At 35.8% G+C, this 23,918-nt stretch overlaps 1 protein-coding gene across 3 annotated transcripts in view; it reads right to left on the bottom strand.

Moving 5' to 3' along the window:
• nrap (nebulin-related anchoring protein) overlaps positions 1 to 22,001 on the bottom strand; it is a 117,233-nt gene extending 95,232 nt beyond the window's left edge. For 2 of the 3 annotated variants that reach the window (XM_028791434.2, XM_051922120.1), the window contains exons 1-8: positions 21,730 to 21,999; positions 20,803 to 20,897; positions 20,482 to 20,569; positions 16,405 to 16,509; positions 13,098 to 13,202; positions 7,145 to 7,252; positions 5,263 to 5,367; positions 665 to 772 (exon numbers count right to left, since the gene is read on the bottom strand). In XM_028791434.2, coding sequence (XP_028647267.2) covers positions 665 to 772; positions 5,263 to 5,367; positions 7,145 to 7,252; positions 13,098 to 13,202; positions 16,405 to 16,509; positions 20,482 to 20,569; positions 20,803 to 20,897; positions 21,730 to 21,801 — 786 coding nt within the window. In that variant the 5' untranslated portion in view covers positions 21,802 to 21,999. Of the gene's footprint in view, positions 1 to 664; positions 773 to 5,262; positions 5,368 to 7,144; positions 7,253 to 13,097; positions 13,203 to 16,404; positions 16,510 to 20,481; positions 20,570 to 20,802; positions 20,898 to 21,729 lie in introns of all 3 variants that reach the window. The other variant, XM_051922121.1, reaches the window with a different exon arrangement.
• Between the last annotated feature and the right edge of the window lie 1,917 nt (positions 22,002 to 23,918).

Genomic DNA, 23,918 nt, shown 5'->3' with positions numbered 1-23,918 from the left:
TCAGGTCAGTTCAACTTATGTAACAGGATCAAGTCTAGAGAGATGGTGAAGATGCAAAATATCCCTAAAATGAGTAGTTTACAAAGAAATAAATAAATCATTAATATTTATCAGGCCAGGATGAGAATTATTTGAGAATTAACTGCTGTTTTAGTTATATAATGCATTTCATAGGGAATATTACAACAAAGTACTTGACAAAGCACTTGACACAATACTTACGTAAATAGAACTATAGGACAACAGTTAACTCTTCTACCACACAATCTTTCTTTTATTTCTTCATTTTCTATCCCAGCAATGTTGGGAGCAAGGAAGTTATCAACCCTGGATGGGGCAGCAGTTTGTCACAGGGCATACTCATGTGCCCCCTAGTGACAGTGAACTGATCTTTCCAGGGTTAGCTCATTTAATGGAATAAGGACACATACAAAGTGAATGAACAAAATGGAAAAACTAGAACTTTCAGATCTGGAGGGCATTGTAAACTATTCCCTGTTAATTGGGGTAGGAATATAACATGTGAGTATGACTCAGGACTTATGACTGAACAGCATTAGCACCACAAATACATTTTATTTCTAATAGTGTTAGTGTCCAAAATGAAAGCAATATTATTATAATTATAATTATTGTTTTACACATTTGTTCATGATTCACTTACGTTGCTGGCCAGCTCATTTGCTTTCTTGGCAATCTGATATGCCGGTGTAATCAATGCTGGGTAGCTGCCTTTGCCTCTCTGCTGTTGGTATTCTTCAGTGTATGCATACTACACAAAAGCACATTTTTATGAGATTTTAGTTTTTGACAAAACACAATGGAGGAGAATGAAAGTAAAGTTATGTTAGCACAATTTTTAAAAGAGAGAACAATGGGTTATTAATGGCCTTAAGTCATAAAAAATTAAACCTAATTCTGTGTTTACAGCCTTTTCAAATATACAATGAAAGAAAAATACATAAAAATAATTGCTGAAAAATGTAAACAAAGTAAGAAACACAATGCTTGACTTTTTAGTCTTTGCCAAGTATGTAACACACACTCATGATGAATTGGTTAAATATTTGAAATATTACAGATATTGATTTCTTTTTTCATTTTTAATCATGGAAGTAACCTTTCCAGTTTTTTTTTTCTTTTGCAGATGCATCCTAACACAGACCCTATGCAATTAGTGTACATGATTTCATTAGACTCAGTCTGATGCACTTAGCTAGCTTAACAGGAACATAAAGTCAACTGCTGTAAATCAAGAAAACAAAACACACTTTTTAGAGAGAGAGAAGAAACACGAGGAGTGGTTAAATCAGCCATTTGGTACATTCTTAAAAAGAAGGAACGCACTGGTGAACTCAGCAACACCAGAAGTCTGGAAAACCACAGAAGACAACTGTGCTGGATGATGGCAGAATTCTGTCCTCGGTGAAGGAGAACCCCATCACAACATTTAGCCAAACCAAGAACACTTTCTGGGAGGTAGACCTATCACTGCCAAAGTCCACAATCAAGAGAAGACCTCAGGAAAGCAAAGACAGAGGATTTACCACAAGGTGCACTTAGGCTTTACCAGAAAAAAAAATTAAAAGCCTGTCCAGTTCTGGAACAATTTTCTTTGGACAAAGGAAACTAAGATCAATATATTCCAGAATGTTGGAAAGAGAAGAGTATGGAGAAGTGAAGAAATAGCTCATGATCAGATGAATGCCACATCATCTGTGAAACATGGTGGAGGCAGTTTTATGGCATGATCATGCCTGACTGCCAATGGAAGTCGGTCACTAGTGTTTATTGAAGACCAGTAACAGCGCACTGCACAATAACGTGCAGTGAATACAGTTGACTTTCTTTCTCTTAGCCTTTGTTTGCTCAGAGGTTGATAAGCTTGCTGCTTCCTGCGTAGCTCTTCTTTTCTCCACCCTAGCGTCCTGCTTCTTCTCTTCTTTCATCAGCATCTTTTCGCATTAAAACTGATTAAGTCAGTGTTTGTGTTGCAATTAATTAATATGTTTTCTTTAATTTTTCACTTAAGCTGGCACTTAAGTCTTCAATCTGCCACAAGGATGATTTAAGATATGAAGAGGTAGGGGATGTGATGGCGAAGGTGGTAGGGATGAGAACAGCACCCGTACGCTTGCACCACACGGCCGCCCTGCTTGCACTGCTGAGAGTTGATTCTGCAATAAAATAAAAATAAAAAGAGTAATAATTCCAAAACTGTTCGCTTTTAATATAAAGCTGTAGTGCAGAGTTTCAGCGTAGTATTTGTGTACCAAATTTCAGGCTACAGGTTATTTGATTTTTGACCTTGACCTTCCTGGGTTGACCTTTGATCTTGAAGGTCAATCATCACCCTGAAAGCAGATAGAAGACGTCACGTATTATATGTGCCAAATTTCAGGTCAATAGATCAAATGGTTTGCGAGCTATAGGAGATTTAAAATCCTGGAGAGACAAACAGACAGCCACAGTAGCGTATTATATAAGAAGATATGACTGCTGGCAGAAGTAGCAGGATGACTTCTGAAATGTAGAGAGTTATACTATCTGCTCAGATTCAGCCAACTTGATAGGACGACACATCACAATACAGATGGACAAGGAGCCAAAACATGCTGTGAAAGCAAACCAAGTTCTCTTCAGTGCAACGTAGTGGAATATTCTTCAAAGGCAGAGTCAATCAACTGACCTCAACCCAATTAGAAATGCATTTCACTTGCTGAAGGCAAAACTGATGGCAGAAAGCCCAACGAACAAACAGCAGCTGAAGACAGCAGCAGTAAAGGCCTGGCCAAGCATCAGTAGGGTGGAAATGCAACACTTGGAGATGGCCTTGGGGTCCAGACTTCAGGTAATCATTGACTATAATGGGATTTAACCAAATATTGAAAATGATGATACTATTTATGATAATGTTACTTTATCCAAAAACGTTTGAGCCCTTGAAAACAAGGAGGCCATGTATAAAAATGTCTGTCTTTTCTAAACAGCTCACACAATATTTTGTTAAACCCCTTGAATTAAAGCTGAAAGTCTACATTTCAATCACATTTTGCTTGCTTTATTTCAAGTCCATTATGGTGGTAACAGAGCAAAAAAATATGAAAATTGTGTCACTGTCTGAATACTTAAGGACCTGACTGTATCTAGTATACTACAACAACAATATAATTTATCATTGAATATACAATACATATGGTTGCATTTAATTTATCTGACACTTTGATCCAAAATGACAAACCACATAAACGTCTATAGTTCTGTCACTAAAATACTTGAATGTTTAGGGACCTTCTCAAGGACACACTCTGTCTTGGCATTCGTGATCATTGAACCTTCATGCACTTAATAAGAAAATTGTGATGAATAACTCCTGAACACAAACATGTGGTTAAGCAGACAGGGTAACCGAGTCACTATCAAGTTGGACAGTAAAATAAGAAAATGCCAGTGCAATTTCCACAAATGACTCACCGTATAACCTGGCTTTAACAGTATGTCATCCATTCATTTTCCAAACACACTTATCCTAAGTAGGGTCATGGGGAAGCTGGAGCCTATCCCAGCAAACATCAGAAACAAGGAGGAAACCATCCCTAGACAGGGCACTAGGTCATCACAGGTTGATCACATTCACACACATTAGTGCCAGTGTAGCATCACCAATACACCTAGAGTGCACATCTTTGTACTTCGGGTGGAGACCAAAGCACTGGTAGGAAGCCCATGAGGAGACTGGGAGAATCTGCAAACTACAGGTAGGGGGAACCCAGAAAATGTCCCCAATCTCCTCACTGCAAGGCAGCAGTGCCACTCAACAATGTATCATTATATATAGAAATATACATATACATTGGAACCTCGGTTCACGAACGTCTCGGTACACGTACAAATCGGTTTACGACCAAAAACTTTGCCAAACTTTTGCCTCGGTTCACGACCACACACTCGGTATACGAACAAGCCAGTTTCCCTTTTGGTTTGTACATGTTCGGTCTCTCCCTGTGCATTTCCTGTGCAGCAAACAAGAGAGAGAGAGCAAGAGAGCGCGACACACACGAGAGAGAGACACACACACACACACACAGGCACGCGAGAGAGAGACGCACACTCACAGGCAGTGCGAGAGAGAGAGAGCTGGATGCATAAGGTAGGAAGGCAGTTAAAGAATGCACTGGGCTTGATTTTGTTTTCACTTCTGTTTACAGCGATCGGTTCGTAGCGTGCATTGTTGCAATGTTACTTTTCTTGGTGGTTTACTACATTACGGATTTTTTCAAATGTTCATTTTTTTCCCTGTGCTTAAAACTCGTTAAAAAAAAGTGTTTTTAGCCAGCGGTTGGTAGCGCTATAGCGCGAACTATTGCAGTGTTAGTTTTCTCTGTTGTTGAAGGTTTTCTCAGTGTTATTCAATGATTTTGCATTTAGTTTACTATTACGCTGTGCATTCTATGGTTTATTTAACTATATTTGTGCTTAACAACTTAAAAAAAATATATATTTACATACAGTTCGTATGGTCTGGAACCGATTAATTGTATTTACATACAATCCTATGGGGGAAATTGCTTCGGTTCACGACCAAATCGGTTTACGACCAGAGTTTTGGAACGAATTATGGTCGTGAACTGAGGTTCCACTGTATATGCAAAACATGCAAGCAATCACAATAAGCATTTGTGATGTGTAAGTAACTGTAATTAAAACCACAGGATAAATAAAGTCATGCTGTATTAGTGGCCTTTTTTAGACTTAATACTCACTCTAAACATTGCCGTACTAAATAAATATTACACATAAAATTATTTTTCCTTCATTCTTCCAGGTGAAATAGTTGATTCATGTACATATATGCACAATATATGTACAACAGAATAAGCATTTACATATAGTGTGCACACACATATACAGTACAGCTTAAAAGTTCCATCAGCATTAACAAAACTGAAAAGATTTATGGCTATTAGAAATTACAATAAAAGATAAATAATTAGCATCTTAGGTGTGAGCAAAGCACTGGGGCACTCAGATGCATATGATAAATGTGGTTCTGCCATAAATAAATGAATGTACTGTATACAGTAGTATATTACTTGTTAAAATATATAAACACTTTACAGACACCCTCTAAAGTGCATAGGCACCTTTAACTGTATATTATCTAACACAATTGCAAAAATCCTCTAAAAATAAAATATCACTGGGTTAACTAGTCATGTTGTCCCTTTACACAGTAATGTCCTTCTTTATTAACTCACATACATCACTAGACAGCTGTCCACTTGTCTTTGCTAGAAGCACATCTGGGGTCTCAGCAACTGATGTGTATTTAGAAACTCGCTCCTCATGTCCACGCTTGTACTCCACCTGTTCCAAGCACACCATAATAAAAATAACACATCTTTAGTATAAAGCATGGTACATATACTGTAGCATGTTTTCTATACGCTCATAAGTTGGAAGCAGTACATACATAATAAATCTAAAAACTTTAACCAATGCTAGGATCATATTAATCCTCTCAGACTTACACAATATTTAATCTTTGGAAAATATCCAGGATTAAAAGACTTAGAGAATTGCATATAGAATATGTTTTCATATCTTATGGACAATTACACTTTAAATTTAACTTCCACTACTTTCAAATCAGAAATTTTGCCAAAAGAAACCTACCCAATTTTCCTCACCTCCCACCCATTTCTATTCTAGAAGAAATATTGATCAGTCTTGAAGGCTCAGACAGTATCTCAACAATATATAAGAACATTTCAAAGTTTCTCCTTTTCAAAGATCCCAGGGTACAATGGGGAAAGGATCTTTCAATTAATATTTCTGAAGAGGACTGGAAGGCAGCCTTGCATAGAATACACTTCAGCTCCATATGTGCAAAACATTCAATTATTCAACTTAAAGTCTTTTATCAATCACATTTATCTGATTTAAAACTGTCCAAAATATATACAGGGTAAGATCCAACCTGTGAACATTGCAGTCTAACTCCAGTGTCACCGGGCCACATTTTTTGGAAGTACACCAAATTAACATTAAATGAATGCCTATCAGACAGCCTTGGGGTCACAATCACTCCTAACCCATTAGCAGCTGCATTTGAGAGACAGACGTTGGATTTTATATTTATAGTGATTTAGAATAAGCTTTTATATCAGGTGGGAAAAGGACAATTTTCCTTCTTTTTCTTTTTGTTTTCCTAACTATTTTTGCCATTGCTCCTGGCTCTCCTATCCATCTCTATTTTGTTAGGTTTTGTATTTTTTTGTTCCTGCTTTCTTTTTTTAACTTTCTGATGATTATTTGTTCTAATTTGACTATGAAGTTATTTGTGCAACTTGATTGTATGCAAAGTTATTTTCTTCAACAATAAAAATTTTAAAAGAGGGCTTTGGGCTTCAAACCCCTAAGGTTGTGGGTTCACATCCTGCCATTCAAAGAGCATAAGCAAATCACTTCAGCAGCCTGTACTCCACTTGGAAAAACATCAGAAATGCAACCAATTGTTTCTCAAATGTAGTATGTCACCTTGGATAAAGGTGTCAGCGAAGTAATAATAATAATAATACACACACACTGTGATTAATTATGACCATGTACAACACACAAAGACACAATTACTAGCCTCTTCCAAGAAACCACATTCTTGATCTCAGTTTTGGTAAAAGTGTTGCAAGTCACCTTGGATAAAGGCGTAAGCCAAATAAGTACATTTTCATTTAAATTTGCTTAGTTGGCTGACACCTTTATACAATATTTATGATACAATTGGTTAAGTTTCTTTTGGTTTTCCAATTGGTAAATATACATTTAAAATGAGGCTCAGACATAGGTAACCAGTATAATCTCCAGATACAAGTGTCACCCAGAAATCAATTTACAGACATCCTATTGCACACAGTGAGTCTTCCACAGTCCACTGGCTGCTCATACTGTTGCTCAGCCAGATGTAAGACTTTTCTGACTTTCCATATGTGAACCATGTGATTTTTTTTCTGTTATGCTCTTTCAGAGATAAGCGTTGATTACTCATGATTCACTTATGAATTAAAATAAAATGCAGGGGTATAGAAGTGTTGCCAAATTAATTCTTCATGGACACAATAAAGCTAAGCTTCATCACTGTACTTACATCACTAGCTAAAATGTTTGCTTTCTTAGTAAGCTGATATCCAGGCGTTATCATGGCAGGGAAACTGCCTTTTCCTTTAAGTTGTTGATAATCTTCTACATATTTAATCTGAAAGCAAAAAAATATTACTTAGTCTTAAGGTGCATGAAAACATCATTAGAACAATATTTGTTTTACATATTCACTGTCCTATTATTCTTTTACTTTAATTTGAATATACATTATCCATCCATCCATCCATTTTCCAACCCGCTGAATCCAAACACAGGGTCACGGGGGTCTGCTGGAGCCAATCCCAGCCAACACAGGGCACAAGGCAGGGAACCAATCCTGGGCAGGGTGCCAACCCACCGCAGTGAATATACATTATGCATATGGAAAATACAATGTAGTACCAGACAGAAGGGTTTAAAATAAAAAATCATGTATAGAGCTTCCATTTTTATTGAAAAAAACAAAAACAAAAATAAAATAAATATATTGCAGGTACTGACAAGTTTATCTCATTTAGCTGCAACAATGGAAGGTTACGCAAGTGGCATTATACTCTGAGCCAGCAGCCATCATACAGATGACATTTTAACATTGAGCATTAAAAACATTTGCAGCTATAAATGCCTGTACAGGTCCATAGCACTCCATCTTTGCACTCTAAGCACCACTTCAGCAGCTACCTTCTGGTCATTTACAAATATTTGAAATATGTTCTTCATAATTGTGCCCAATGTACAATATTTGTAAAGAAATAAAGACTAAAAGTGAAGGACCGAGAAGCACTTCTCTTATCTGGGTTACATGTTAGCAGAGTGAAAGCAATACCCATTCACACAATTAAATCAAAGGTTTAATTAACAGCAAGAAATAGTTTCTAATAAAGAAATTGGTTTGAACAAAAACCTACAGCGATTGCAGCCCACCTGGATCGAGATTGCTGACCCTGGTCTATATCTATTAAAATAAAGTAACACCTTTCTCCTAGTACTATTAGGCAAACGATTGCCTAATGGTTTTTATCACTATGCTAGTTTCATCAAAAATTCATCATGCAACATCAATGTTTGCTTATACGTTTTAGTTTAGATCTTTAGGATAATTTTGGATTCATACTCCAGTAGACTAACAGATCTTCAATAACTACAATATGCTTCATTGGCCTCTTTACTGAGAACACTGGACTTTTTCTAAAGTCCTTTAAAAACAATTTGCACTGCTCTAAATATCCATTCAGTTTCTGAACAACAATGGCTTCAGTCCAATTTTACATTTTTTAATTTCTGTGAGTATTGTACCAGTTTCTTCTGTCTAGTTCTTTTGAGGCTTTATAGGCTTTAGTATTTTTTTTAGCGGGTCACAGCCTTTCTGTTTTCTCTTCTCTCCAGCCTGTTCTTTTTATATAAAGTTTTTTGATATATTCTTTCTAACAAGCTTTGACTTACACATGACTGGCAGCTTGCTTTTATTGCCTCTAGTCTTTCTCGCCAGCTGCTTCACCATCATAATTGATGATTTCTTCTCTTCCTTTGTACACTTCCTTGTTCAACTCTCTTTATTTACTATTGACTTTCTCTGCGACACAATCACATTGATGACATTATAGAAAAAGCAAGAATGATTTGCGTCATCACAGGTTTGTATTTCCATAATGATACACTAAATGCAGACCTAAATTGTTGCATAGGACACTCTAATACGCATCTATAATAGATAAGTATGGCATGCATTATGCATTTGGGGGCACTATTACTAGATCACTATGGTTAAAAAATAACATGAAGGTCTATGATTTTTTTTCAATTGAGTGTCTTGTTATCTATTAATAAATTATGCATGTTTTGTAGTTCCTTTCTAGTCATGGTTGCATAAACCTCTCACCAGCTCTGCAGTTGCAAAAGACCTGTAAATGCATTACTGCTTCTTCAATGCATAAAACATTCTCTACAGTCCTCATATGTGACCCGCAAAGTTACAGCATTGCCTATACATTTGGATACATTGTTTCTTTCCCTCTGCTGGGCTGCACAAAATAATTAACTAAGACTAATCTATACTAATAAAAGGCAAAGCCCTCACTGACTCACTGACTGACTGACTGACTGACTGACTCATCACTAATTCTCCAACTTCCCGTGTAGGTGGAAGGCTAAAATTTGGCAGGCTCATTCCTTACAGCTTACTTACAAAAGTTAGGCAGGTTTCATTTTGAAATTCAAAGCGTAACGGTCATAACTGGAACCTCTTTTTTGTCCATATACTGTAATGGACTGCAGCTCACTGGCCGTGGGAGGCGGAGTTGCGTATCGCGTCATCACGCCTCCCACGTAATCACGTAAACTGACTATGAACGCAGTACGTAGAAAACAAGGAAGAGCCCCAAAGAGCGCTGAAGAAAACATTCATTACACAATTGAGAAGGCAGCGAAACAATAAGAAGCGAGCGAGTGACGCATACAAGCATATTCATAAGTGCAGCTACTGCGGAAACAAAGCACGGTGTAAACCGTAAGTTTAAATTAAGTTTATAGAAAAGCTCCTGCTGCCGTTTGCAATACCATATTCGCGACATACAAGTTTAATGAGAAGACAAACATCACACAAGAGAGCGGCTCACGTGAACTGACTGAACGCAGCACATGTGATCACTTATTACACAATTGAGAAGGCAGCGAAACAATAAGAAGCGAGCAAGTGACGCATACAAGCATATTCATAAGTGCAGCTACGGCGGAAACAAAGCACGGTGTAAACTGTAAGTTTAAATTAAGTTTGGCAAGATTGCTTTTCTCCTGTACAACTATACGTTGCATTCTCAACAGTAAGCTTGCACGACTTGGTCATATTACAACCGGAGTGCTGAACTGACAACGTGGTATACAAAGAGAACTATAACAATCGTAATAACTGAACAATAAAACAGCGGAGAACCCGTGGATTAAATAAAAAGGCTGCTTCCTTGGCGAAGCAAAGAAAAAGGATGGCCTTATACGGCGTTCGTTTATAAAACAGCGGAGAAGCTGTGTAAAGACTGCTTCACAAAAAAACAGCAGAGCGCCTTATATGAGCAGGCAGTCAGCTAAAGAAGGGAATCAATAAATAACTATAATCGTAATAAACGAACAAAAAATAGCGGAGAATCCGCAGATTACATAAAGGAAATGGGTACCTGAACAGAAAAGTGAGTCTCAAATACCTACACAATAACTATAACAATCGTAATAAATGAATAATAAAATAATACAGAACCGCTAAGCAAGGAGAAAGGACGGCCTTATATGGCATTCGTTTATAAAACAGCGGACAGGGAGTGTAAGGGCAGCTTCACAAAGAAACGGATCCTTAACAAATTGTTATTGGTATATTTTCCCTCAATTTAAAAAGGTTTTCTTTTGTTCTTAATTAAAATTTAAAAGCAATACTTCACCGCTGCAAAGCGCGGGAATTTGGTTATATGCAGTGAGTGTGTATGCCTGATGAGCCCAGAATTAGGGCGAAATATGTGTCGCGTACTCTTTGCATTATTTGACAGTAAACTATTTTCAACCACTCTATGATCTGCTTCTCACAACTGAGGGCACCGTGACGGATGTTAGCTGACTTGCTGGCCAACCACAAGCGTTACCTGGTAGGTAACCACCCATACAATCAGATTGTGATTCAGGCTACGAATGCCGTGAATGTAATTACACAGATCTACATGCTGTCAAATAAATGAACCACACGCCGTGGCGTAATGTTAGGGGCTGCGCCTCTAGCGCTGACGTCCAAGGTTCGATTCCCGTAAGGGAGTGCAGTGAGTGTGTACGCCTGATAAGCCCAGAATTAGGGCGAAACACGTGTCGCGTACTCTTTGCATTATTTGACAGTAAACTATTTTCAACCATTCTATGATCTGCTTCTCACAACTGAAGGCACCGTGGCGGATGTTAGCTGACTTGCTGGCCATCCACAAGCATTACCTGGTAGGTAACCACCCATATAATCAGATTGTGATTCAGACTACGAATGCCGTGAATGTAATTACCCCGATCCACATGCTGTCAAATAAACGAACCACACGCCGTGGTGCAATGTTAGGGGCTTCGCCTGTAGCACTGACGTCCAAGGTTCGATTCCCGTAAGGGAGTGCAGTGAGTGTGTACGCCTGATGAGCCCAGAATTAGGGCGAAACACGTGTCGCGTACTCTTTGCATTATTTGACAGTAAACTATTTTCAACCATTCTATGATCTGCTTCTCACAACTGAAGGCACCGTGGCGGATGTTAGCTGACTTGCTGGCCAACCATAAGCGTTACCTGGTAGGTAACCACCCATATAATCAGATTGTGATTCAGACTACGAATGCCGTGAATATATATATATATATATATATATATATATATATATATATATATATATATGTAGATATGTATATATGTAGATATGTATATATATATATATATGTATATATATGTATATATATATATATATATATATATATATATATATATATATATATATATATATATATATATATATATATGTGAATGTATGTATGTATGTATATATGTATGTCTATATTTATATATATATATATGTGCATATGTATATATATGTATATGTGGGTGTGTATATGTATGTATATATATGTATATGTAGATATGTGTATATGTAGATATGTATATATATATGTATATATGTATATGTATATATATATGTTTACATAACCTCTTTAACACACTACTTCTCCGCTCCGAAGCGCGGGTATTTTGCTAGTAGTCTATATAGTTCAATAATCTAGACTCATCGTCTATGGCCTCCCAGGTCTCCAGACCTTATCCCCTGTGATTTTTACCTATGGGGGTACATTAAAGAAAGAGTGTTTGCTCCACCTATGCACAATTATCTTCAAGATTTGCGACATTGAATTGAGGAAGCTGTGAATTCAGTAACTAGGGACCAGCTGACTTGTGTGTGGCAAGAAATGGTCTACCATTTTAATGTTTGTCACGCTACATATGGTGCTTATGTTGAGTGCATACAACCTCAAGAACCATAGGACCAAACTTTGAGCTTTACTCTATCCAGTGATGTACAGAATGTGTTTCTGTGTTATACAGTTTGTTTGAAATACATTTTTGAAATCTGCTCTTTCATTTTGAATAGCCCTGAACTTTAGCCACATAATGAGAAGACAAGACTCCTTGAAGAAAAAACTTATGTTGGGAAAAACGGAAGGCAAAAGGAAAAGAGGAAAATGGCAACTAAGATGGATAGGCAGCATTACTGACACTATGCATATGACCTTGAAGGAAGTAAGAGAAGTAGTTTAGCACAGAAAGGCCTGGTGTGCTGAAGACCATCAGGTCACAAAGCGTCAGATTTGAGTAAGCGATTAAACAACAACAACAGTAAGGGTCAAGAAGAAAATTGACTAAGCTGTTGTCCCCATGTGATCTAATTGCAATAATTGTCACAATATGTTTGATTAATGGTTCGCTTCCCAGTTCTTCCCTGTGTGGATAGCGCTTTGAGTACTGAGAAAAGCGCTATATAAATGTAATGAATTATTATTATTATTGTTATAGATTTGTATTGCTTTATGTTACAGCAATATGCCTAAATTCCCTTGAGGCTACAGTTTAATATATATGTACATCCACAAGGTACATTTTAATAATAAAAAATAATAAAAATAAATTTGATATACTTCAGTTTTAACTTAGGTAAAGCAAAAAAAAAAGATGAACTTCCTATTTCTGTGCTGTTTGATATCTAGAGGATAAGTAAGAGGTTCCTTTTTGATTTAGCTGAAGCTATCTATAGTTGTGATTTTAGGCCGAAAATGAGAAAAACTAAATACAAACACACCTTTTAATTAAGAGTTCATTCTTTCTAAGTTTTTGCCTTGATTTGTTTTTGCAATCACATTAAATTTAAAAACCTATAGTAATGGGTTGTTTGCGTATTTGTACTTACGTCACTGGCGAGCTGACTTGCAACTTTGGAATGCAGTATCTGGGGCGTATCTGTCACTGATGTATACTTTGAAAGATGCTCCTCATGGCCATGCTTATAGTCTGTCTGCATTTATTTCAAAAGCAGAGATAAGGAAAACACTAATTATAAAATGTAAAAACATAATGTGACATACTAAAAAAATATCAATTTGAACATTAAAATGCCAGTAACCAGAAATAATATGACTTTCCAAGCAGGAAGTTCAAAAATAAGCAAATGGTTTAATTCTCTTGTGTTATAAAAGTAAATCTGTTCACAGATCTCTAAATTAGGCAGGTTGTTTTAATATTGCTCATGTCAACAAAAGGATGGGACAAAATTTTAAAACAGGGAAAAAGACCAGGAGACAAGTGATAAATAAAGGCCAGAAGAGAAGCAGAGGTCAAATACAAGGAGATCTTAATTAATCAAGTGAGACTCCCTAAACATTAGTAATCCCCTAATCTTTGTCCAAAACCCCTAGTTTTGGATCATAACAAAATGCATTTTACCATCTTTTATACTGATAGTCCACTAGCATCACATGCTGCGACTTCCAAATGTTACATGACGGAGGAGGTGCCATTACTACTACATTACTACTAGTTAACTGTACAAAGCAGTGGTGCCTGTTAACAAATAGACACTACAAAATGGCATCTTGGTAAATAATAAAGCAATGTGGAAAACAACACCTCCTAAATAAATTATAGTTCCCAGAATAATAATTTAAAATTATTCTCTGATTTTATAAACCCTAAAATCATGACAAATATATTTTTGAAACAACAATGTGCCACCTTAAACTATCTATTAAAAACAAAAATAACAATAATAGCTGCCAATAAGTAGCCTACTATGCAGATCAACAGCATGTAAAGATATATTAAGCATTATATATGTAAAAAATGAACATAAATATTAGAACTGCAATGTTAACCTGAGGGGAGTTAATCTTTAAAAAAAGTTGTAAACCACTGATAATGTGGCAAATGATCAGAATAGGCTAGTCTCCTGCGCCAGATGTCATTCTCAAACTAGAGTGCATTCCTGGGGACAAGTCATTAAAATGTTTGTATAGAACAGTGGTGTAGTCCACCATTACAAAGGCTATACTCACAAGGTTTCTTCCTAAAACATTCTCTCCCAGTTCCTCCAGCCTGTGCACTTTAAATAGCTGGGGTTTCAGGAAGAGAGAAAAAGAAACTGAACAAAAGACTTGAAGCTAAGAGAAAATAAAGAACTAAAATTGCTGTTATCCATTCAGTAGCTCATTAACACAAGGTAACTGAAGCTTAACATTTAATATGTACATTTTATTGAACGTGGCAACAGAGGAGAAAGACACACTTGCACATGTTGACCATGCAACTACTTGTCTCCATGCATTTAAAAAGTGCTGCTGTCTGCTATATCTTTCTGTCATTTTGACTATGGTAACACTATACAGCATAATATCAGCAAATAGAGTTTAGAGAAGCACTGTGGTTTATATATATTTTATGTGGCTAAACACTGTGGCAATATTTTTGCATGGCATGTTGACGTTCACAATTAGAAAGTAATGTTAATATACTTAATTATTCTTTTAGAGGTGCAGTTAGAAGGTAACTGTTGGGCAGTCTTGTTCATGATTCTACTAGTGTTATTAGGCACATTTATTGATTTGGGTGTGTTGAGTACTGTAATCTGCATTTCCTGTGTCTCTTTCCTATGAACCCTCTTAATGGCAGTCCTTGTCACCCACCTCCTTTTGATGGGGAGTGACACATTGTTTACTTCAAATGCATAACTTGCAATTCATATTTTCATGAACATAGCTGCCAATTCTTTCAACCTGACATCGGCTCCGACACTATTGTCATAATTGAATAATAGAGAGCACATACAGCACTTGCGACAACGTATCAATCACATTTACCACTTATCCACTGATGTCTTTGAATGCCATTGTATAATCTGACATTTAAAAAAGATTTTTTCATTACAACAAGTTATTTTTATTTTTAATACATGCAATATGCACTCTGTTCACACAACGCACATTTACATGTTTAATAGGGGTCTTTTAGGAGACTTAATGACTGTAGACAGTTTATCGTAATCAGAAGCTTGCTATCACTTAAATCAGGTTAACAACAGCACCTTTGCTCCACCCCTACTTTGAGCACCAGTTATTGCAGCATTAGATTTGGTTTAGAATGTGACTCTCAGTGAGCTATCAAATTGTCTTCACCCAGTTCTAAGCAAAATTTACTCCTGGTTGTCGCTAGTCATATATATTGACGGAGTGGTGGCTCTGAGGCTAGGGATATGCCCTGGCAATCGGAAGGTTGCCGGTTCGAATCCCGTAAATGCCAAAAGGTACTCTGCTCTGTTGGGCCCTTCAGCAAGGCCCTTAACCTGCAATTGCTGAGCGCTTTGAGTAATGAGAAAAGCGCTATATAAATGCAAAGAATTATTATAAGAATTATATTATACATCAGGTTCAGCAAGACTAAGATGAGAAGTTAGTTTTTCTCTAGCTGGATATTGTGTGCCTGTTTGAAATCATATAAGGTGCAACTCTTTCCTTCTCTTTTGAAATCCATTAGGCATGATAGGTGCACTGTGACAGTGTCTTATCTCTATTTCATCTTTTAAGTCCTACTGGGAGGCTATTTCTCATATTTACCACAGATTACCTAAAATGTGTATTTTCTTTATATCAGCCCTGCTTTTCCAGTGATTTTTTTTTGTTCTTTATTTCACTTTATACAATTTCTTGTATTAGGAATTTGTTATTCTTCACATACCCCTTGGGGTCAGAGCGCAGGGTCAGCCATTGTACAGCGCCCCTGGAGCAATTACAGGTTAAGGGTCTTGTTCAAGGGCCCAGCAGAGTAGGATCTCTTTTGGCAGTGACCGGGATTCAAACCGGCAACCTTCTGGATACCAGCACAGATACTAAGCCTCAGAGCCGTCTTTCCACCCTAATTTTTTTACCATATTAATACCCATCTTTTCTCTTTGTAACATAGAGCCATGACACATTATTCTTCAAATAATATTCAGAATGAGATGTTATATTTCATATTTATAACAGAAAATTCAGTAGAGGCTTTAATTACTCTGCTTGGTATTAAAATCAACATTTCAAGTTCAAATAAATCATGTTAAAAGCTTTAACCATAGAGAAAGGTATGCAAATTACAGAATAACATTTTGCTAGTGTTTGTATTACAGGTATTGTAATCCATAAGGGCTTCATTTTCCCAAGTAACTACACACATAAAATTGTTCTTACCTTACTCGCAATATGGCTTAATTTACAAGTGTGTTCCACTTCTCTGGATTTGATGTCACAATGAAAAACTGATTTATATTTTTCACCTTCTTCTCTGTATTTAACCTAAACATAAAAGATTCTAGATTAATCAATCTAATGATGAATGCACAACATTAATTTACAACCCTTGAATGCTTTTCACAATAATCACATAACTTCAGCTTTGATTACAGTGGGTACTGCGTTTCCCCATATTGCCTGTGTAGCCTTTTCGTATTCTACCCATGTTCATGTATTCTATGTCCTCTGGTAGACTTGGTTCCTCATGCATTTCTCTAATATATATAGGACAGATTGTTAAACTTTTATAATTTGCTCCTTCACGAATGAGTGCCCAGTTTGTGCTCAGTGCCACCAGGTTAGGTTCTGGCCCATTCGCAGATCTATTTTGGAATAAGTGGGTTCATTGTAAAACTTTGTAAATGTTTGCTCAGCTGACAGCTGTCTATCTGGGACTAGAATGTCAGATGGCAGTGGAGAATGGAAGAACCCAACAGGTGCTTTGTGATGAGACACAGATGGCATAAAGGTCATGGTTGACTGGTAGAAAACAAGCTAGGTTTCCAAATGATGTTGAGGGAAGCAGAGAAGCCCCAGAGGGGAATTGTGAGGTACTGTTGAAAATAAGAGAGGAAAGTTAGCTAGGTCACTATAAATATATATTCCTTTAAAGAAATAGTTTGTTCAAAATTCTACGTTTCACTGTCATTTTCTGACATAGAGAAATGCCTGTAAGTGTGAGAAATATACACTTTTCAGTCCATTTATTTTGTCTTCCATTATTTTGCACAAGGCTGAAAGTGTACATGATAAAACATAATAGTCCATAATAAGAAACTGTTAACAGAATTACAAAACTAGCTCAGTGTATGTGAGTGTGAGTATGGTTGACGCAAAATTGACTCTCAATAGATACCTTCTGACACAAGTGCAGTAATCCCATTGAAATATAATTAAAACACTGAATGGATACATAATGCCATTGAATGTATTTCACTTTTGACTTAAAATTTGTGAAACAGGGGAAAATATTGGACTATGCTAAACCCATTAAAGGTAAATATTGTCACTGTGGTTTGTACTGCTGCCTCATGGATCCTGATACGTAGCAGGCATCTTTGTGGAGTTAACACATTTTCCCTGCGAGTTTTTTTCTCTTTGAGCTCTCCTGTTTCCTTATTACTTTATCAAAAAATGCTCAGATTAAGATTATGTTATTAAGGATATGAGTGGACACTGTCACAGACTGCTGTTATGTCCAAATTTGGGTTGTGCTAGAATAGGCCCCCATGATCTTCAGCTTTATTAAGTGTTACTTCATTTATGTCATTAAAATTCTTTAGGTCTAAATAGTTAGCTATTATATTATAATTCAATAAAATTGCAGCTTTTCCTTTCTTTAAAATACTGTTGTCACAATCACCAAATTCATGCAATTAGGGCTGGTTATAATTATGAGTTCTTAAATTTGTCAGATGGGTGATAAAATATACCATATCCACAAATTATATAAAATAAAGCAGAAATCATTCTGAAGAGATTTTGGATGAAAATACAACACTTTACATAGGTATTAACAGCTTAAATGGCACCAGTGCATCGAACTGCAAACTGGCAGTTACCAAGGGGAAGCAAAGGGCCAGTCAAAAACACAACACATAAACTAAAGGTGCTACGTTTTACCATTAGGCTTTTTGTTACTCTTGCTTTCAAGAAGTTATATTTCCTCCTGGCCACAGGTTAAGTAGACAAAATTATTATTTAAATGTAAGCAATTTCATTAAAGAACAGAAAGACCACTAAAGCTACTAGAGGCTACTGTAGTCTAATGATCCTGAATTTTACAGATCACTCCTCATGCCACGAGTGGTTCCAGAGATACTTGAGAAGTAATGATGGATGATGGATGAAGTTCAAAAGACCATTTCATTTCAGTGCCTGTCGTGTCTGGAGGTGAATTTCAAGTAAAAATCCAATGTTGGGAAGATAGTAAAGACAGAAAACAGAGACAGACAGTATCTGTGATAGTGTTGGAGAGTTCCTCACCTGATAGATTAGGTTAAACCTGATCTAGACAGACCCAGTAAGGATCTAAGTTTGTTGAGATTTTCCCTGGTTCATTGTTTCCAGAGCATCCACTAACTTTTTTTGTTACTATTGTGGATTGAAATACAGTAACTCAGTGACATGTCATTTGGAAAGAAGCAAAACTTTACTTGAACTGTCATACTCTCGCAATATATAGCAAATCTTGCACTCATCCTCTAAGTCCTACTATGATTTCCTGTTCCTCCAACATCACTATTATCCCTCAGGTTCACAGAACAACATCATAAACCAATACACTAATCATAGTACTATCGACTATGAAAGTTTACAAATCCTGGCCTTGGGGAACACCCTGGCTACTTGTTTTCAATGCAACTCCTTCATGAGAGACCAACACCTGATTGTAGTCATCATTGTGTTCCTATTTCTGACAACAATACAGATTTCTTTTATACAAAATACAAAATGGCTAATTCTGTCATCTGATTCTAACTGTGAAAATGTTGCTTCTGTATTTATTTCTAAGCATTTTATAGAATACTCAATTAATAATGAGTACACAGCAAAAGATTGGATATTACATTAATTCCTTTAGCATTTATAAATTATTATTAGATAGATAGATAGATAGATAGATAGATAGATAGATAGATAGATAGATAGATAGATAGATAGATAGATAGATAGATAGATAGATAGATAGATAGATAGATAGATAGATAGATAGATAGCAGTCCTGCAAAGTTTATAGCCTTACTATACACATATTGTATGTACACCATTATGGCCAAAAATATTTTAAAATGTATTCTAAATTGTTTTTAATCTTTTTATTATCAGAATGCCAACGCAAAAACTTATTTAGGGTGTTGCTAATAAGATTATTATTTTCTTATGACTTTCTCAGTGTAGCATGGGCATTATTTCATTTGAAAGAGTTTATGTTTATTTAACATTTTTAAATTTAATTGAACTAAAGAAAAATTTGTGTAGTTTCAACAAAAAAAAATGTACAGTATCTCTAGAACTAAAAAATGATCATGCTTTATTTTCAGAGTCAGATATTGAATGTTGTATTGAAGAAGACAAGAATTTTCAAGTGTCTCCTGCCACCTACCAGATGAAATGAGTGAAAGAGACAGGTGAACTTTGGCATGGCAGTTTATAACTTCTATACTTAAAGCGGGTTTCACATCACAGTCTCTAGATAGAAATAGATCATGCAATAAACCAGACTTCATTCCAAGCCACAAGTCTCACTGGAACTCTAAGTTTGGCTTAAATACTTGGAAACAGAGGTAAGCTCCCTGCTTGTGTCTGAACTCTAAGCTCAAAAAAGTCTCATTTGTACTTAAATCTATCATGGACATCTTTAGAGTTTTTTTATATTTACTGAAAATGGTCCCTTTTGCACAGAAAGCTCTGAATGTTTCAGGGTGGTCACTCTTTGTTTAAAATGTCCATCTTAAGTTTCTGTATTTAAGATTTTAATACACATCCTACTAGCAAATGGAAGAATGTTTATTTTATTATAAAAAATGCAGCTCCAGATTCCTGGAATAGGCTATGTCTCTGTGGAGTTTGTATTTTCTCTCCATGGTTTTACAGGTTTACCTATGGGTATTCCACTTTCTCCCTCACATCTCAGAGTGAAAGTGCATGTGTGAGTATCCACTGTAATGGACTGGCATCCCAGCCAGGGCTGTTTTTTGATTAAAGCTAATGCTGATGCTGCTGAGATAACCTTCATCCTTCATGACCCAGTTATAGACTGAGCAGGTTCAACAATGAATTGATGGTACAAAAAACTTTTGTTAATCTGAAATCTTAACAAACTCTGCTGAATTATATTCCATACAACTAATCTTTGAACTTAATCTTAGTACTAAACTGCACTGTTAAAAATATTTTACATGTTTTTTAAGAATGCCATGAATATTTACATTGAAGTTAGCCATATGTAACCATATTTTTTTCTGTACATACCTCACTGACAGCTTGTGATTGCTTTTTGGCATTTATGTTAAATGGCGTCTCATAAACACTGGTGAATGTGTTGAGTTTAGGATTATGTCTGTAGATGAAGAAAAATAAATTAATCACAATAGTATAAAACTTTTACTAATCTCTTGGCAATTCAGCTATATTATACATGTTCACAAAATTAATCTTAACATCAAAGATAGATAGATAGATAGATAGATAGATAGATAGATAGATAGATAGATAGATAGATAGATAGATAGATAGATAGATAGATAGATAGATAGATAGATATTGCAAGAATACAGAAAAAAGGTTGCTTACACTTGGCAGTATGGCTTTTTCAGGTAACTCACACAATTATTTGCAGTTAAGGTCATCTTACATATTTCACAGTGGAAACAGGATTTGTGCCAGTTCTGAAAAAATAATTAAACTATAAATAAAAATTCACTTCCATGCAAAAATCAATGTATGAATTATTTTTAAAGCACATAATAAAAAAAATGTAATTTTAAAGAGCAAAAAAATTAAATAGTCTAAATATTTTTTGTATAGCTGCTATAAACAATAATGTGCTTTTTAAAATAAGTGCTTAGTAATGAATTGATTACTAAGTACATTTTTAAAAGAATTCTGAATATAAACCAAATTTGAAGCAAAAGTGAAATGGGGTAAATCTCAGTAATTTTATTCAGAAATATTTAAAAATCATTTACAAGACCCTTCACCTTTTTGCTGAACATAAACATTTGAAAAGAGACCAAACCTCTCAGTAATTAAAACATCTAGGGAAAGTACTTTTATACAGTAATAACAATATTTTCAAAGCCTGAAATTTGTCTTTCTACAAAGCATATCTCATCATTTTTGTAAACAAACTACATTCTACAGATATTTTCATTATATTTTACACATATTTTTAATTATATTTAAATGTATGGCATATAATATGATAAATGTAATATTTATTTATTTTTTTATATTATTCTCTCTCACACATACAGAAACATATGATAATATATTGCAGCATTAGTTTATAGCATAGATCCAGTGTAAGCTATATTTTTGCATAATGAATTATATTATTTTGAAACTCAAATTAAAAACAACAAAATAAATTTGAAAAATGATTAAAGGTGTGTTGACACGAAATCAGCTTTGAAAGAAAGCAGCAAAAAAAAAGAAAAATCTCATGCCTAAAATGTGCTACTGGTATATTATTAAAAACAGACAAACTGGGTGACTTACCTGGCCAATGCAGTTGATTTTTTCAGCTGGGTACACCACAAAGCCACATCTAGCACACGTTTGGATATTCATTTTCTTAAAACAATCAGACTTTCCAAAATATAAAATTGAAGTTTGGGACTCCTGCTGTGAGATTAAGTTCACCTCAGCTCTTCGCGTGTGCTTTTCACCTCGTCTCACACTACACTCTTCTCAAGGGCCCTGCTCTTTAGCACTCTAACAGAGGTATGTCACTGTTGACTGTCTCAACAGCAGTGTAAGAGAGGCAGTAAATTACCAGAGCTAGCAATCAAGTGAGTTTAAGTGTGACTGAAGACTTCGAGACCACCCCCACCCTCCCCCCATCCCATTCATCCTCAGTGCCTTCCTTCTCAAAATAAAAGTATGAACTCATTGGAGAGTGACTTATGAAAGAAAACTCACAGAAATAAACAGAGACAGTCACATCAAAGGCATTCTAGCATGTAAGAAAATGACAAGAAATTTCAATAATAAAAAGGTTTGTCATTTGTTATTGCACTTGATTAGATCACTATTTCAACTTATACTTATATGCTTACACAGTAGCACTTTTCACAGTGACCACAATGACATACACAGTGCAGCTTACAATTTACAGAAGTATACTATACTGTAGTCTCCCATTTTGAGCTCATGTAATTGACATGACTTTTGGATATGGGCATTTAGGCACAGTAAAGAGTATTTTTAGAGCTTTTCTTAGTTTTAGATTTTTTATTAATTATAAATGATTAATATTAAGATTATATGTGACCTAGCATCTGGCTTGATCACTACACATTTTTAAATTGAAGATATTTTGCTAGTATTTCTAACCCAAGCATTGGCTTGTCTCAACTGAATTTTGGACAAGCTGCAAACTTAAGAAATGTCATAGGGTGGGTGTAGAGAATCTGGAGGCTACATCTGGTCACCACTGTACTGCAGTCACCGCAGCCTAAGAAGCTATGCTACATGTTATCGGAGCAGCAGCTAGTCCAAGTATGGAAAGGGGAAAGATCCAGACGCAAGTATAAAAATAAGGAGGAAAGGTCCATTATATCTCCATATAGTGAAGAATGTTCAATTGCTTTTAAAAAAGTTAGATTAACTGTCAAATCTCATTCAAGTATTGTGACATTTTGTGTACTGTGGAGAACTGGCTTAAACTTCTTATTTCAGATGTTTTTTTAATGCTAGATGAGTTTCATGTGATATAATCAGAGTGAAAAAGGCAGAAGAGGTACTGGAAATCTATGTGAATGAGCAATGGTTAAAAGCATTATAATGAGAATCGAAATGGGTATATGAAATTCAGATGTTAAAATACTGACTGAATTCATCCACATGAGTGCTGAGGGGGATAAGTTACATCATCCATGTTACTGTTTTATTAACTTAGTAAGAGCAATTATTCATTTTATTATATGCACTTTAATGATGAATCATTCTGACCATAGCATGCAGGTGACTTCAGTGAGGGGAACTTTGAAAGCAGAAAACTTCTATCAGCATATTCTAGTTGTGGAAACAACAAGCTGGACTGGCTCTATCAAAATGTCACTGCCTTTAAAAATAAACATGTGGTACATCACATCTGACTTACTACCTCCTACAAGCCTGTGTCATACACGCGCAAATAGGGGACAGCCAAAGAGCCTGATAGAGCACGAAGGAACGAAAGGTAGGGGATTGGAACAGAGTATTAACGCCTTTTTTCCCACCTTATGTTGCACCCACATATGAAAGTCCATTCTGACTACAGAAGATGACTCCAATTCTGGCTCCCATTGATTACCTCACTTCCATTCTTCTCTTGATGACTTCATTTCCAACTCCCGATATATGATGTCATATCCAGCTCCTTCGATCATCATCTGCCTAAATTTCATTTCCTGTTTCTCATTGTATTTCCTGCCATGTACCCATAAAAGCACCCAGAAGCTACTTTGTGATTGTCAAATGTCTGTTTTGTGCAATTTTCACTGTGACATCAGTACAATTCTGAATCAAGGATCCATCAGCATTATACAGGTATTCCCCCAAGTCTTGATCTTTTCTGTTTGTGCTTTATTTTGTCACATCCATTATCTGAATGTAGCAGCTCTCTTATTATCCAGGCCAGATGTTCTTGTGTGTGTTTGGGCGTTGTGGTTTTTTATAATATTTATATTTTCCTTGAGCTTCAG

Source organism: Erpetoichthys calabaricus, chromosome 2, assembly GCF_900747795.2.
Source record: "Erpetoichthys calabaricus chromosome 2, fErpCal1.3, whole genome shotgun sequence".
Taxonomy (NCBI): Eukaryota; Metazoa; Chordata; class Cladistia; order Polypteriformes; family Polypteridae; genus Erpetoichthys; species Erpetoichthys calabaricus.
The sequence above is the reverse complement of the archived record's forward strand: the minus strand, read 5'-3'. Positions and strand labels throughout refer to the sequence as shown.